Below are 16,842 nucleotides of genomic sequence, written 5' to 3' on the forward strand. Positions count from 1 at the left end.
CGTGTCACGATGAGCCAACGGTATGACATCTCGGCCTTCCATGCCCGTTGCACCGAATCCAGGAGAAGTATTATTGGCCCCGGTTTGCTGCCGATGTCGCCCATTACATCAAAACATGCCGTGAGTGCCAGTGACGCAAGACACCTCCAATGAGACCTGCTGGTCTACTGAATCCGATACCACCCTCAACTAAGCGCTTTCAACAAATAGGGATGGACCTCCTCGACCCTTCCCAACTTCATCGACGGGAAACAAATGGCTCATCGTGGCCACTGATTGCATGACCTGTTACGCCGAAGCAAAAGCCCTGCCTAACGGTTCTGCAGTGAAGTCGCCAAGATTTTCGTCGAACAAAATATCCTCCGACACAGCGCCCTAGAAGTGCTCATCACGGACAGGGGAACAGCATTTACGGCAGAGCTCACTTAGGCCATCCTGAAGTAAAGCCAGATTAGCTACCGTAGGACGACCGGGTACCACCCTAAGACAAACGGCCTTGCGGAGCGTCTGAACAAAACTATTGCGGAGATGCTTGCTATGTATGTACGTCGAAGCCTGACTCAAGACCTGGGACGACATCCTGCCGTACATGGTCTTCGCGTATAACACGGCCATCCAGGAGACAACCAGAGTGATTCCGTTCAAGCTTGAATATGGCAGGGAGTCCACAACGACGGTCGACGCGGTGCTGCCGCACATGACAGAAGACAACCCCGACGTGGCTGCTTACTTGCAGCGTGCGGGCGAAGCCGGACGCCTCGCCCAGCTGCGCATCAAATACCAGCAACACATCGACGCCTGGCGGTACAACTTACGACGAGGCTATGTAGAGCACAGGCCGGGAGACCAAGTGTGGACGCCGATACGATGCCGCGCACTACGTAAACGCTCTTACGGTGGTACTTCGGACCATACAGAATCCTTCGACGCAACGGACAGCTCTACTATGAGGTCATCTCAAACGGCCCGACCACATCCCAAAGGAGCCGGGCCCGCCCAGAAGTCGTCCATGTTGTGTACCTCAAACCTTATTACGCGTGTTAGTTATTGTGTTATTTAGTTATTTGTTCACCTTTGTGTGTTTATTTTGTAAGCATCGGGTTGAAGCCTTTTTTAAGGGGAGGGAGCAATGCAGCAAACCATTCAAATCTGTATTTGTTTTTTTTTTCGACAGCCGCCGGCATACGGCTTTATCACTCTGATTCTGGCACGCGTATCAATTCTGCGTTATTTGCTTGATCATGCTCGTTGCCGCGTGACGTAGCTTTATCAGTTTCTTTGTCGCGAACGATGTCCGAGATGTTTCTCGAAGATGGCGCCCACTCGCGTATATTTCTGCCATCTTACAGGTTGTGCTAGTTGCCGTTCGCGGTTTTATCTCGATCTTTTTTTGCAGCCTTTAAATGGAGCATTGACGCGTGAAACCGTGATTCCTAGTTCGACGACCGGAGAGCACGTTTGTTGCTATCGCCACCGCCGAGTTGCTTAGTTTTTTTGTGGGCGCAAGTCAGCCCAATAAAGAGTTAATTTCAGTACTATCATGCCTGTGTCCTGTTTTGGTGCATATGGCCTTCTCACCACCACGTGACAAAATTGTGTGGTTCATAAACAGCCGCCCAGCTTCATGGTCGCGTTTAATTCTAACTCGAGATGCTTTGGCAAAAAAGGCACCGGTAGACTTAAAGTAGTCACATGTCATTTACCACTTGGACTAAAACCAAGTCTTTCATGGTCTCTGAAATCAAGAACAGCAATATATTCAATTTCGCACTCACTTTAAGGTTTCATGGAAGCTGCTGCATTATTGGATAATGCAGAAAGAAAAAGCGATTATTTATGAACTCTCTTTTCTAATTGCCGCGGAATCCTTTAACGTTCTACAGCCGCACATGAAATGAAATATAAAAAAGGCAATAATACTGGTGGCAAGTTTGCCAGTAGAGAAAAAGCTGAGGATGTGTTACCCCGAGCACACAATGCTGTGATATTTGTTTTCGGGCTATATTTACATCACGCAAAAGGCGTCTTTTTTTAAAGAGGAAGGACACTGCATTCACTTTAAACTATCTGTTAACAATGCTCAAAATGAGAAAACACTTTTAGCTCGCAATGTCGTGATTGGAAAAAGCATGCCGAAATCAACAAGGTGGCTTCCATCCCCAATCTCCATGATCCACACGAAACATTTCTCGCACGTCGGATATGGTGTTTAGGACTTAAGGTCCCTAAACCGACGTCGGCTATGAAGAGAACCTTAAATTAGGCCTTCTACGATTTCTAGCACCCGAGGTTCTTTAACGTGTCTAGCATCGCACAGCACACGGGCGTCTTGCATTTCGCCTCCGCGGAGAAGCAACTGCCGCGGAGGGGATTGAACAAGCGTCCTCGAGCCCAGAATTCAAGCACACCAGCCACTGCGTAAACAGAGCGGGGTTTTTAGCATGCCAGCAAGCCTATTTGTAAGACAAAATCATCTCGTGAATACCTCCTCGTCCAGTGGCGCAGGCAAAAGTGATCCAGGAGAGGAAGATGGACCACATGATACGGTCGAAGAAAGCTACAGATAGCTTCCCGAACTCTGTTGTGGGGTTACTGGAGCGGTACCACAGTGTCTTTACAAAAGTGCAGCACAATCCGCAGGCGATAGCAACGCACCAGGCTGCGACCTGGAACGGCTGCGAGAGAGGCAGAAATACGAAGCATTGGTCATCAACTGTGTTGCTTTGGGTAAAACAGAAAAGGCCATCTGGGTTTGTTTGTTTTAGGAAGCCGTACAATTTTTCAGCTGCGAAGTGAAAAAATAAATTGCTTTCTTTCTTGGTTGGTTGGGTGACTTAGAAAGCGATGAATTGTTAAAACTGTTTGAAAAACAAACCATCTTTCACATAAAACGTTATGAACGCCAAAGCGATCTTCTGACGAAGTAGGTTTTGCACTCGGGAGGTTTCCTTTACAACCATTAGAAACAAAAATACCCCCCATTTATAGCTTGCTACAGGCAATTACATTTCCCTTGAAAGCCAATGGCGAGATTCTGTTAGAGAAGCTGGCCCTTTTTATATACAATGCTTAATGGTTTTGAATCTATCAAATTCTGTGCAGGACACTAATATTGTCTAAACCCGTAATACAGAGGATGACAACAATGGCTTGAAAATTACTGACCCGTACGCCTACTGTAAGTTTCTCACAAGGTTTTTATTAAAGTTTTCATCACTGCAATACAGCGAGCTTAAACTTCATTCACAAAAATGAGAAAGCTTTCTTTTGTAAAGTCTAATTGTCAACAGACGATAATCTCACCACCATCCAGTTTGTAAAGAAATGTGCTGCTAAACTCTTTCGTTACCAGGGAAAAAACGGGTTTCTCACAAAACATTTTTGCTACAAATTATAAGAGATAAAACAGATAAAGTGAATGCCAATAATGGAAATAGAATGCAAAGTCTAAAAGCATTTGATTTGGCCCTAGTGTTCAGTATGAATATGAAAAATTCCGAGAATCACAAGGTTAGCTGGATGACAGTAAAAACTTGAATATAGGTTATAATAACTCTTGAAGAAACTTACTAAAATAAATTCTAGAACTTAAAAAATGTTTTCAATCTTTTTACAACTCGCCAGTAAAATCTTAAAATTATAACTGAAATGCATTATGAGGTGAAATGTGTTTATTATACTACCTGAAAAAAATGCTGATTTCAGCTTTCGGTTGAAATAAATTTACTCCCCAAAAGAAGCTTAGGACCAATTTTTTTGTTGCTTAAGCAAAGCTTGATAACAGTGCTTAAAACAATTCTCAGTTTCAACCAAGATCGCTTTTGAGAATGCCGGAAAAAAATACCAAACAAAACTTATAGCTACCCTCCCTCACATTTGTGATGAACTCTTGATATGAAAATTAGAAACAAAATGTGAAGAAATAAAATAAAATATGCGGGTATTTTCGTCTACCAAAACACTGTTCACAAAGAATTCAACAGCTGCACTGCCGCCGACCCGTCGCGGGCAAACGCGCGAGCTTCAACGATGTACAGACGCGAATGCAAACCTGCCTCTGAGGGTTCGCGGAAGTACCGCGTTTTGTGGATGCTTCCCCGCATAGTCCACACATTCCTAGCGGTGAAACATCCACAGATAGCGGCGGGGAGAGTAAAGACGGAAAAATTGAGCGGTAGTCACCATATATCCGACCTTTGAGGTGCTCATATACCTTAACTCCAAGGAGCGTATCGCTGTAAAGCGGAAAACGTTCAACTAGTCGAGCATATCAGAAAAATAGAGAATCTAAAGAATATAATTGTTTGCTCGTAGTGCTAAAAAGATTGTTCCGACTACCGTACGATCGCGCTTATTTCGCATGCTAGCAAGGTGATGTTGAAAATCCTTCAAGGTAGGCTGCAGCAGTATGTGGATCGGGAGCTTCCGGACGTGCAAGCTGGGTTTCGCAAGGGCAGAGGAACTAGAGACCAGATTCCCAACCTTCGCTGGATTATGGAAAAAGCAAGAGAGTTCCAGAAACCCATCTACTTCTGCTTTATTGATTATGCGAAAGCGTTTGACTGCGTAGATCACAGCAGATTGTGGCAAGCTCTCCAAGACATGGGAGTTCCAATTCACCGCATCTGTCTCTTCAGGAACCTGCATGAAGGGCAAGAGGCCACAGTCAGAACTGGGCATGGTCTTACTGATTGGTTTCCGATTGAGAAAGGAGTGAGACAAGGCTTTATACTGTCGCCCTGCCGATTTACCTTATGTTTCAGTGTGCATCATGAGGAAGGCCGGTCTGGACGAGTCTTCAGCTGGAGTGAAGGTTGCTGGAAAACGTATCAACAACCATAGATATGCGGATGATACTACTTTATTGGCAGAAAGTGAAGTGGAACTCAAGAGACTTCTGATGCGCGTACAAGAAGAGAGTGAGAAGTTTGGGCTTAAACTGAACATTGAAAAGACAAAGATCATGCCGTCTTGCCCTATCAAGTTCTGGAGTATCAAGGGACAAGAAGTGGAAGCTGTGACAGATTTTCTCTTCTTGGGCTCCAAGGTTACTTCGGAAGGAGACTGCAGCCATGAAATTAGGAGACGCCTGCTTCTCGGAAAGAGAGCCATGGTTAGCCTTGACCGCCTAGTAAAGAGCAGAGACATCAGTCTGCCAACCAAGATCCGTATAACTCGTGCTATGGTTGGACTGTGAAGAAGGCTGACCGCCGAAAAATTGACGCGATTAAATTGTGGTGCTGGCGGAGACTCTTGAGAGTTCCTTGGACTGCCAGGAGATCAAATCAGTCGATATTGTCGACCATATACCCTGACTGCTCGTTGGAGGGTCAAATTCTAAAGTTAAAGCTCAGCTACTTTGGTCATCTGATGAGAAGAGAGGACTCGCTGGAGAAACATTTGATGTTGGGAAATGTTGAGGGTTGCCGGAGAAGGGGTAGGCAGCGAACGCGATGGTTAGATGCCATCGTCGAGGCGCTGGAGATGAAGTTATGTGATATTAGGAAGATAGTGAGAAACCGGAAAGCGTGGCATAACATGGTCCATAGGGTCACAAAGAGTCGGACACGACTGAACGACTGAACTGAAACTGATTGTAAATGCGTACTTGTTCAGGCATATAACATTTTCACATTTAAACGCATATAACAAATGTTAAGTTTGTGTTAACATTTTAATTACCGCTATCGAAATAGTTTGAAGCATGCGGCTGCTTTGGTAAGCCTTATACTGACGCTCCGGAGCAGCCAGAAGTCCTGTTACGGAGTGTCAATCTAGGTCGACGCCCAGAGTTATACTAGGGCAAACAAAATCCTTCTCTGCGATCACGGAAGGACGTCTCCCCATTTGTTGCCGAGGCACTACAGATGAGAAAAATATCAAGCATGCTATACTTCCACCGAGAAAACCAGCTCCAATGAAGAGCAAACAAATTAGAGGCAGAATACGAAGCGTACTAGAATGCAGATGCCAACGTTCCGCACTGTTATAGGAGAGTTTCAATATCGCAATCAAAATCTGAGAATGCAACATCGTTTTCTGATCTAACAACTGTCTACAGCCACAACGAATTCGCCTGAAACAGATTTCTTTTTTTTTTGCGAGTGAGAGCTCTTCCCGCAGTTGATGCTACGCTGGGAGCGTTCCACGCCGTAACCGGAACTTCAAATCTGCTTGAAAAATGGTCGCCTTGCAAAAAAAAAATGCAAACCGCGCCGAAAACAAAAATACAGTGTCTGAAGTACTAACTAGATGACAGAGCAAGTCCGTTATAGTGCTGGCGGTGCGAAATTTGAACATTGAGTTTTTCGGCCACCGGTGTTTGAATTAAACTCGCGTGGTAACAAAATAGTTAACCAATCCTACTTTAAGTAGGGTTCGTAGATTGCGAAAAATTTAGAGCACCTCTTAGAGCTCTCAAGAGGAGAATGGCAAAAGCCTACCATCATTCTCCTATCATTTACATTTTCTTCATGTTCGTTGCGGAGCTACTATAACTATAATTGGTTTACAGGAAAGGAAACGTGCAGTATCTGCCACTCTTTCTCCGGCAAGTGTGAGTTTAGCGTCGCGCGGCGTTCCTTGGCGCGCGTTCAAATGTTGGATTGCAGATAGCAGGAACGCTAGAGAAGGATAACACATGTCGTGGAATCGCCTGCACACTTCCAACCCCTCCTATAGAAGGCATTGACAGATCTTGCGCGCAAATCTCGCGCGCATATGATGGTAGTGCAAGAGGATTTCACCATCGTCTACTTGCTTTCCTGGTGATGCGTTTTTCATCACTGCGGCGTTCGTGGAACGTCAAATTATGCGGCAATTCTACGTCGAATGTGGTCGATTGAGATAGACCCGCAGTTGTGCTAAAAGCGTCTTATTAAATGTGAAATGAAGTTTAGCTCACATTGAAAACAAAGTTTGAAATTAACTCAGTCGGAGTCAGATACATTGCGTTAGCCTTTAGTAAATCCGTCTCAACTGAACTTCTGATGCATTTCTAAAACATGAATAATACTCTTTATCTCTATACACCCAAATTTAGTGTTTAACGGGCGTTTGGTTTCCCTAATTTATTTAGAGCACTAACCGTTCAATTTCGGCGCCATATGCATAGAATTAAAGGGGATAACACGTATGACTGTCGGAAGAAAGGCTCGGAGGGTGCTGCGAAGTGGCTTTTTCAGTAATTGATACGACGCCGCTACTGATGTTCTCAGCTATATCAGTTGTCTGTAAACTTCCATCATGCCCTTTTTTCAGTTGTCTGTAAACGTCCATCATGCCCTCTTAGTCTGAAAGCCCCCGCCAGGATGGCGCAGTGGAATCGCGGACTCGGCGGCCACTCTTCGATGGAGGCGAAAAGCAAGGCGCCCGTGTGCTTTGCGATGTCAGTGCACGTTAAAGAAGCTCAGGTAGTCAAAATTTCCGGAGTCCTCCACTATGGCGTCTCTCATAGCCTGAGTCGCTTTGGGACGTTAAACCCCAAAGCCAAACCAAATTAAATCTTAGTCTGAGAGCTCTCCTTATGTAAGTGCACTGCACAAGCGGAAAAGCGAAAAAGAATCGTCGACGCCTACTGTCGACCTCCGGAATAAATTTCATTTTCAGTTAACCATCTGGAAGGAATATGCAGGGAACAGGGCGCCGGGGAATCTACTACTATACAATAACCTGATGAGTCTGCTGCGCTTTGTTATTATCTATGGTCAACCTTAAGCAGCTCTTCTTTGCAGAGGTGGTTAAACGAAACATTTATTTCGTAGCAGTAGCCGCAATCCTGGATTTTGACCAGTTCTGTTCGAAACCTCTCTGTCTTCATGATCTTGAAGAGCGATAGAAAAGGTGTCAGGGCATGCCGCACGCTGCCGAACCAATGCAAATGAACACACACACACTTGCATCCAATGAGAGAATGGCGCCTAAACTAGCTGGGCCGTCGCGGTAGACAGCAGTATTGTGATCGGACGAGCTGCACAGACAGCTATTGGGATCGGATGAGCTGCGGAGACCCGAGTCGGATCCTAAGAACAGCGGCCGGACGAAGGAGAGTAAAACGACCAATTTCGAGTCCCTTCAAGTGTGGAGCATACCAGGGGTCCCGCCAATAAGTGGACTACCGGACAAAAAGAGGAAACGACCAATTTCCGGTCCCTTCAAGTCTCGAGCACCACTAGGCAGAGCGGGCATGCCTTGTTCCCTTTCTTCCCGTGGTGGGCCACGGGGACAACGTTCGGCTAAGTTGCCTCGTTGAATGCCGCCCGGCGACGTCGGGACCAATGAGCCAGCCCAGGTGCAAACACGCACGGCGACAACCTGCTGACGCCTTCTACACCGTCTAGACGACCACCTCGCCTCTCATCTAGGTAACATAGGAATTCAACCCTATAAAAACGGGCGACAAGTGTGTGTCGAGGGTCGTAAAAAGGAGACTGCATGTTCCTCTAGTCAGTCTCCCGGCACCAAGCGCTGTCATGTAAATACAGTATATAAAAGTTTCCCATCTCACATCAAAGTCCGTTTCCAGCCGCCTCGTCCTTGTTCCTGCTCCGACAACCAACCAGGCCTACAACACGCAACTTGGGTCATAACAACTGGATGGCAGCTGTGGGATGTTCTGCGTGATGTCCTTGCTTCGGTTTTGTGAGTGTGTCACCTTCTCTCCTTGAGTTTTGCCAGGCCTAATGTAAGGTGTTCTTCCTGGTATGAAAGTTGATTGCAGAAGTCTGTTCTAATTTGATCCTTGCTTTACACTAACGCACTTCTGACAGACTTGTGGTCACAAATACAGGGAGGCATGGACTGGAGAAAGCTGCGGATAACGGAGCTAACTTTGATATTGAGGAATTAGGGATTAATTGTGGGAAGTCGAAAAAAAGCAGCCGATTGTCAGCGCGATCGAAAACGGCGGTTTTGAAGACCAGGATATTGTGGAATGCTGGGCGGAGATGAACCGCAAAACGCAGGAGGAAATTGCGGAAGGAAAAAGAAAAGAAGAAATTGAGGAACGTAATAGAAAAAAAAAGAAATGGAGGCAAGAAAAAGGAAGCGGAAATGGAGCTAGAGACTAAGCGATTGGAGGTGAGGCTAGCTGACGCGCAGGTAGAAGTGGCAAAAGCAGACAGGGCCGCTTTTGGCAGCCGTCAGACATCCAATCCGCATAAGATGAGACTTGTCAGCTTTCGCAATGGGTGAGGATATCGGGCTCTTGTCAACTTCAAGCTGACATACGAGAAAAACGAAATTATATGTTCCACCTGGCTCCAGCATCTCTTGAGAGTTTTGCCGTGCGAGGCGGCTGACGTGCTTGCTCGGCTTACCAAAGAGTAGGCGGACGATTACGATAAGGTAAAAGCAACTTTTCTTAAGAAGTATCACCTCTGAGCCGAAGCTTTCCGTCGGCGGTTCAGAAAAGCAGTGAAAAGTCTTCTGAATCTTTTCCGGATTTTGCTTAAAATCACAGGGCAAATCTTATCGAATGGCTCAAGGCCACCAAGGTCTATATTGAGCATGAAAATGTCGTCGATGAGATCTGTTTAGAACAATTTTACAATTCTCTGAATGAGGAAACGTGGCTATGAGTGCGAAACAGGCCCGAAACGGGAAACTTGGAACGCGCCGCCGAACTCGCAGAAGAGTTTCAGGTCAGGTGTGACGCAGGGACAGAGGACATGCGGGCAGTCGCAAAGCCACACAAAGATTTCGTGAGGCATTCATCGCGGAACGAGAGTCGAGTACCCCTTACTTTGAGAGAGAAAGGGACAACAGACGGACCGCGAAAATAGCGCAGCCTCGAGAAACGATGTTGACAAAGAAAGGAAGGAGAAGAGACCTTGCTAAAACTTTGGAGGCGAAGAAACCTGCAGTGTGCTTTCGGTGTAACGAGCGCGGGCTCATCGCGAGCGGCTGTCAAAGGGAAACGATAGTTTTTTCACTCACCACTCTAGATGATGAAAACATGCGCTTGCTAGCACCTTACATGCGTGAAATGACCGTCAATAGAAAATATTGTCATGTTCTGCGTGACTTCACCGCCATGATGGATGTGGTGCACCCCGTGCTCGTTTCCCCACAGAATTTCACTGGCTACTGCGCGTGGGTCAGACAGGTGGCGCAAAAAGGCAGCGTTTGCCTGCCTGTTGCACGAGTAAAAAGTGAGGGCCCGTTTAGAGTGTTGCGATGGAGTCCATCGCAACAAGAATACTGTATACGGAGGCAGCAGTGTCAGTAACTTTGCCAGAGCAGTGCCATTATCTCTGTTCTAACCATTCAGAGGACCAACTAAAGAAAAGGGCTTGAGCTATGAGGATCGTTGTGTGCACGCGCTTACACGTTCTAAAGCCCGCGAAATCGCAGTACCGTTAGAGCATTCGGATGAGGGTGAACAGCATGCAATCGGCAAATGAAATCCTGAAGTAGATGCTGCGGCAGTTCCTATCGAGAATGTGAAGCCTTCTGCGCCACCTAGGGAGTCCAGTGAGGAATGTGAAACCTCTTTGTTGCCTCCCCAATTGAACGGCCTCCCTGAGCTTATGAGCATGCACCGAGATGACATAGCGGCTGAACAGGCAATTCTCGAAAATTTGAAGTGTCAAGTCAGGAAAGGATTGGTGAGAAGGAACATTTTTCTGAAGGAGCGCGCAGGAATAATCTACAGGCAGTACAAAGACGCCAAAGGCGTGCACTACGACCAGCTAGTCGAACCACAAATATATAGGATAAGTATCCTAAAGCTGTGTCACGGAAGCGGCTGGCCCGGTCATCTCGACATCAAGAAAACAAAGCCTTCGCTGTTGAGAAAATTTTATTCGTTAGGGTGTTTTAAAGATGTTGAGAGGTTTGTACAGACGTGTGACACTTGTGAAAGGGTGAGAAAATCACAGGATAAACAGAAGGCACCTCTGAGGCTTGTGCCACTTATCAACGAGCCATTTCGGCGCCTTGTATTGGGTGTTGTCAGTCCACTATCTGTGACTGCTTTGAGCTATCGCTACATCCTCACGATCATCTCCCCAACGACAAAGTTTCCTGAGGCGATTCCCCTGAAGGAGCTGAACTCGGTAGGAATTGTAGACGGTCTAATGCAGTTGGTTTTAAGGGTGGGTTTCCCCGCCGTGCTGCAAAGTGACCAAGGCAGTGTTTATACCAGTGCTCTATCTAGCACGTTTCTAGAGAAATGCGGGATTTGCATATTGCACAGTTCTGTAAGACATCCTCAGAGTAACAGTGTAGAAGAGTGGCATTCGGTGCTCAAAAGAGTCCTCGGAGCATTGTGCTACGAACATCGCCAGGACTGGGAAGCGTGTTTGCCGGCTACCATGTTTGTGCTGCGCTCCGTACCGCATGAAGCCAGAGCGTTTAATCCAACTGAATTGGTATACAGCCGGTCGCTCAGGTCACCCCTTCGCATGCGGCGCGAATCCTAGGAGGGCCAGGGCGACGACCCCACCGTTCTCGAATATGTACTTCAGCTGCTAGAACGGCTTCAATCATGCAGAGAGCTTGTCGAATCTAACATGAAATCGGCTCAGCAGAAAGCCAAACTGTGCTATGACCGTGGCACGCGGCCGCGATTGTTTTCGGCAGGAGACAAGGTAATGCTGCTGGCCACATTGAATTCCAACAAGCTAGATGTGCAGTGGAAGGGACCAGCAGAGGTTGTGGATAAAACTTTGGAAAGCAACTATGCGGTATAAATTCCCGGTAGACGAATAGGGGTAAAAACTTACCACTGCCTTACTACTGCAACTTTATGAAGCCCTATCCACAAAGGGAGGCGGTCGTCCAGCTAGTTATGAATGCATTCGAAGAGGCTGAAACCTATTTTGTATTTCCCCGTAGGGGTACATCCTCTGTCACTGGAGTTATCGAGAGGATACGTGGTGATTCAGATTTCACCATGCCGGAGCATAATTTTGAAGTGCGCTACCATTGGGTAAAGAAAATTGTGCTAAAGCTTTTTCCACTTGGCAAAGTGATAGCTTCCAGGTGCTCCTCTGAGTGTACTCTTTTATCCTCAAAGGGGTCTAATTTTCTTGGCCATATCACTTTCAGAATTGTTTTCTTTAACAGCACTTGATCATTTGAGGTTAGTATATGCCTAGTGTGGTTTTATGACGTAGATATATCTCTCGATATTCATGTTATTAGCCGTTGTCCGGAGATCACGACGGCAGCTGCGGTCTTTATTTGTCACCAAAATTTGATCCAAAATGGCAAAGAATTGCGTGAATAAATCGCCCGCATGGGTTTGGTCAGGAGCTCTCTCCACAGGGCTCCCGTAGATTGACCAGAAAGGGGAGGAAATTCTAGCAGCCTATTGTTTAAGGCGTGTTTTTTGGTTGCCTGGCACAGCTCGGGAGGTGGCAGTGCTCTTGCCTTGCCGGGACGGGGTTATTTTGCAGACATCATGACTTACTTGAGACCTTTGGCCTGCAGGCATCTCACTTCTGGATAAAAGAGAGAACCGGAGACCAGCCCAGCTATGCGGCCTCTTCGAAGGACATCGATCAGGTGTAGCCCCTTTGGCGGCGGACGAGCTATTGTGATCGGACGAGCTGGTGAGACCATCGGGTAGCGCGACAATGATCGAGACTGGAAGCAGGCGTCTCGGACCCCCCTCCCTCCCCAAGCCAGAGATGTAGGATCGTCCGGCTGTGAGCGCTCAATATCGGCGACGGTGATACGCCCTTGCACCTAATACTGGCCGGCCGAAGGGAACAGTTCGTCATGCGACGGCAATTATCAGGGGTCCCGCCAACAAGTCGACGACAGGACCAAGGAGAGGAAGCGACCAATTCCCGGTCCCTTCAAGTGTCGAGCACCGCTACAGAGAGCGGGCTTGCATTCTTCATTTCTTCCAGTGGTGGGCCACGGGGACAGCGTTTGGCTAAGTTGCCTCGTTGAATGCCGCCCGGCGACCTCGGGACCAATGAGCCAGCCCAGGAGCAAACACACACGGCGACAATCTGCTTATGCCATCTGCGCCGTCTAGATGACCACTTCCTCACCCTAAAGCCAGAACCAGTCATAAGGGCGCGTCAACGAGTGCGAGCAGTGTTGGTGAGTGTGTGTCAGAGTGCGGGAGAGTTAGGTGACAGACACACCCTCATAATCTGGCTTGCCTTTCATCTAAGGAACATTGGGATTCAACCCTATGAAAACTGGCGACAAGTGTGCGTCGAGGGTTGTAAAAAGGAAACTGTCCCTCTAGTCAGTCTCCCACTACCAAGCGCTACCATGTAAATACTGTATATAAATGTTTCCCATCTCACTTAAAAGTCCGTTTCCAGCCGCCTCGTCCTTGTTCCTGCTCCGACAACCAAGCGGGCCTACAACACGTAACCTGGGTCTCGGCAGCGGGTAGTGTTGTACAAGCGCATGTTACTCCGGACTGAGCACTCATGTCTGTCGCGCTCTACGTCAGTCACCGCTTAGTCTTCAGGGAGGCGAGACATATGGTCATGATGCTCCCTAGACCTTGGCTCCTCACCGGTAGCCGGATAGTGAAGCACCTTGTGCTCACCTCTGCACCCTAACCATGCCTAACCTACGAGAGCACTTCCTTTTCTTTGATTACCTTTATTCGCTCTATGGACGTTCTTTCACTGATCTAGAAATGGTGATGCAGAACGCTTAGACCAATATTTTTGCTCATGGCCTCCCTTCTCTTCAGATAGAAGCACGAAAATGCGTGAGTGGGTGGATGGATGGGTGGATGGGTGAGTGGGTGGATGGACGGATAGGTGAGTGGATGGATTGATGACTGGATGGATGGATGGATGGATGGCTGGACGGACGGAAGGACGGTCGGGTAAGTGGGTGGTTGGATGGGTGCACGGGGGCGAGAAATAACTCAAGTTACTGACATTCTAGTGAAAATTAAGGAGGAGAAATGGGCATGGGCAGGACATGTAGTGCGAAGAGAGGATACCCGTGGTCACTTAGGGTGACAAACTGGATTCGAAGCGATGAAAAGCGTAGCAGAGGGCGGCAGAAAGTTAGGTGGGCGGATGAGGTTAAGAAGGTCGTAGGGGTCAAGTGGATGCAGCTAGCACAGAACCTGGTTAATTGGAGAAATATGGGAGAAGCCTTCGCACTGCAGTGGGTATTAAGATGATGATGATGATGATGACGGGTGTGTAGGTGGGTGGGTGGGTGGATAGGTGGATGGATGGACGGACGGACGGACGGGTTGGTGGATAGATGGGTGGGTGGATGGATGGAAGGACGGACGGGTGGATGGATGGATGGAGGGACGGACGGACGGAAGGATAGAATACAGGAGTTTCCCCTTTGAAACAGGGTGGTAGCGGTTGCTGCCACCCCATTATATTGGTTGCAGCGGTGTTACCATCATACCATTTAGTGAATTTAAAAGGAGTAGCAGCGCCCTCTGCGGGTGCGACGGGCATTTTGCTTAAGCCGCTCCTCTGACACCTGCCTCCGTTCACCCCACTAGATTATGTTGCCGCAATGTCATTACTGGCACCGTTATGTGGCGAGCGAGAGACTGGCACGCGCTCGTATTCTTCGCTCGTGGTGCCCGCTCGTCAGTCGGTTAGCCAGCCGTGCCTTCTTTTGCCGGTGCTTTTGCGTAGGTGCAAGTAACCTGCCTACACAGTTCAACTGGCTTCTGTGACAATTTTGGTGGAGTTTCCGGGTACATCCCATGAACGAAGAGCCTCTGGGTGCCCCTACGCCCATCTACACACCGTGGATACACCTGTGCACAAGGTTAGCCGCCGCTTGAGAGGCCTAGCTCCCGGTGTGGTCCCCTTGTTTCCCCACCGTGAACCATGATGACTACAGCGGCAAGCCAGACCATCCAGATTCCCGTGAGTAGCCAGCCACTGCTCTGTTATGATTTGCGTATGCCCACGCCGTTCCATGGCGACAAGTTTGAAGACGTTGAGGACTGGTTGACCAGCTACGACAGGGTCACTGTGTGTAATGCTTGGGACAAGGGACGGAAGCTGCGGAATGTTTATATCTCACTGGAAGTAGCCGCCAAAATGTGTTTCGAAAATCACGTTGCTACGAATACCACCTGGCAGGATTTCCGGAGGCAGCTGCTCGGACCATTTGGCATCGATGCAAGAAAAGAGATGGCTGAACTCACTCTACAGTCCTGAGCACAGCAGGCTAATAAGAGCGTCGCCATGTATGTCAAAGAAATGACTCGGCTTTTCAACCGGGCGGATCCATTCATGTCAGAGGCAAAGAAGGTGCGCCACCTTATGCGAGGCATCAAGGAGCAGCTGTTCGTTGGCCTTGTAGGTGACCCTCTATGTACTGTGGCTGATTTTACGAAGGAAGCGGCAAGCATCGAGCGTGCTCTTAATCAGCGATTTGTGCATTTTGATCGCTCTGTGGACATCGCTACTGTGGATTTCCGCTTGCCGATGACCGCAAACTACAGAGAAGTCCTTCGTGAATTTTATCCGAAGCACCGTGCGCGAAGAGCTGCAAAAGCTGCCCTCTCTCGAGCAACACCCGCATGTTGGAGATTTCTCGGATGTTCTGCGCGAAGAGCTCCACAAAGCAGTGCCATCAGTACAATCACCCCAGCCGCCTGCGCCGTAGATCATGACGTACAGCGACGTGTTGCGTACCCCTGCGCCAGAACCATCGGCACTCAGCACCCCTGCTCTTCCCGCTCGTGCTGCATCCAGATATCCAGTTTAGACTGGTGTGCCTGTCGTGCGGTGTGTGGCGCACACATGCGGCGCACACCGACCAATCTACCTTTGTGCTTTCACTGCGGCAAAGCAGGTCAATTACTGCGCCACTGGCTGTACCGTCGGATAGGCTTGCGCGGATTTTTACCAAATGCCCCTCGGTCGCGCTATGGCGAACGACGTCGGGACATCGACCAATACCTTAGCGACAACGTCCCACCTGCGTCCATTCCGCGACACCAATCCTGGTCACCATCGCTGCGACAGTTTTTCTCTAGCTGCCGTTCTTCCTTCAGGCAGTCCCCAAGTCAACGCCGGGAAAACTGAGGACGGCGGCCCCACCCCCGAGGGTCGATGAACACTACGACCAACATCCTCCGCTCACCGATTCGATCACACAGATCGACCTCCGACCCTTCGGTCAGACCAACAGTCCGACCACTATCCGAAGCTCGACGCTTCTGGGACAATATTGTAGTTCACTATACTCGTAAGCTCAGAATCACGTTGCCGCATTTATAATGCGCCCTCTACACCTTTCGCCGTGTAGTAGTGCGGTTACTCCTGTTGTTATTGCATTTCACACGATGCAACGCGCCGTGCCTAGTACGACGCTCGCTTCGAAAGAGATAGCACAAGAAATTGGTTGGACATTCTGCAGAAGCTCGACGAGTAGACAATATGTGGGTGGCTGATGCAGCGGGAGGTGATATTGAAATGTGAGCCTGGCCGCAAAGGCTTCCGATGACATCGTCTGGGAGGACGAGAGTGAAAAGGAATATTTGGCTTACGAGAACTCGGCCTCTGACGATGACGACGAATGAACGTTTTGATCAGACTGCAAGGGCCATAAAGTCTATTAAAGGTACTTTTTCCAGTGCTTATGTCGCGTTAAAGGCCAACCACATGGAGCGAACTTTCTCTGCGAACTTCATGCGGCGCGGCGGAACGCCGACGCACCGTCGCCGTGCCGAACCACATGCAACGAAAAACTGGTGGCGTCGGCAGCGTCGGCGTCCGAGTGAGAAAACGCACGACCTGGGTCCGATTCAGAAACGCACTTTTCACACTAAATGACATTTCAAGAGCGACACATAAAATAGGCAGCGTTTCAAATTGCGCCCGACAGCGCTTGTAAACTGCCTCCGAGTGTATACGTCCGACG

At 48.4% G+C, this 16,842-nt stretch overlaps 1 protein-coding gene across 1 annotated transcript in view; it reads right to left on the bottom strand.

Annotated features, from left to right (window-relative positions):
- LOC146172528 (nose resistant to fluoxetine protein 6-like) overlaps positions 1–16,842 on the bottom strand; it is a 137,361-nt gene that overhangs the window by 26,164 nt on the left and 94,355 nt on the right. Inside the window, exon 13 of the mRNA XM_084585786.1 lies at positions 2,486–2,675. Within this exon, the coding sequence (XP_084441912.1) occupies positions 2,486–2,675 (190 nt within the window). The remainder of the gene's footprint in view (positions 1–2,485; positions 2,676–16,842) is intronic.

This window comes from Amblyomma maculatum, unplaced genomic scaffold (assembly GCF_055883805.1).
Source record: "Amblyomma maculatum isolate TAMU_Amacu unplaced genomic scaffold, ASM5588380v1 scaffold_13, whole genome shotgun sequence".
Taxonomy (NCBI): domain Eukaryota; kingdom Metazoa; phylum Arthropoda; class Arachnida; order Ixodida; family Ixodidae; genus Amblyomma; species Amblyomma maculatum.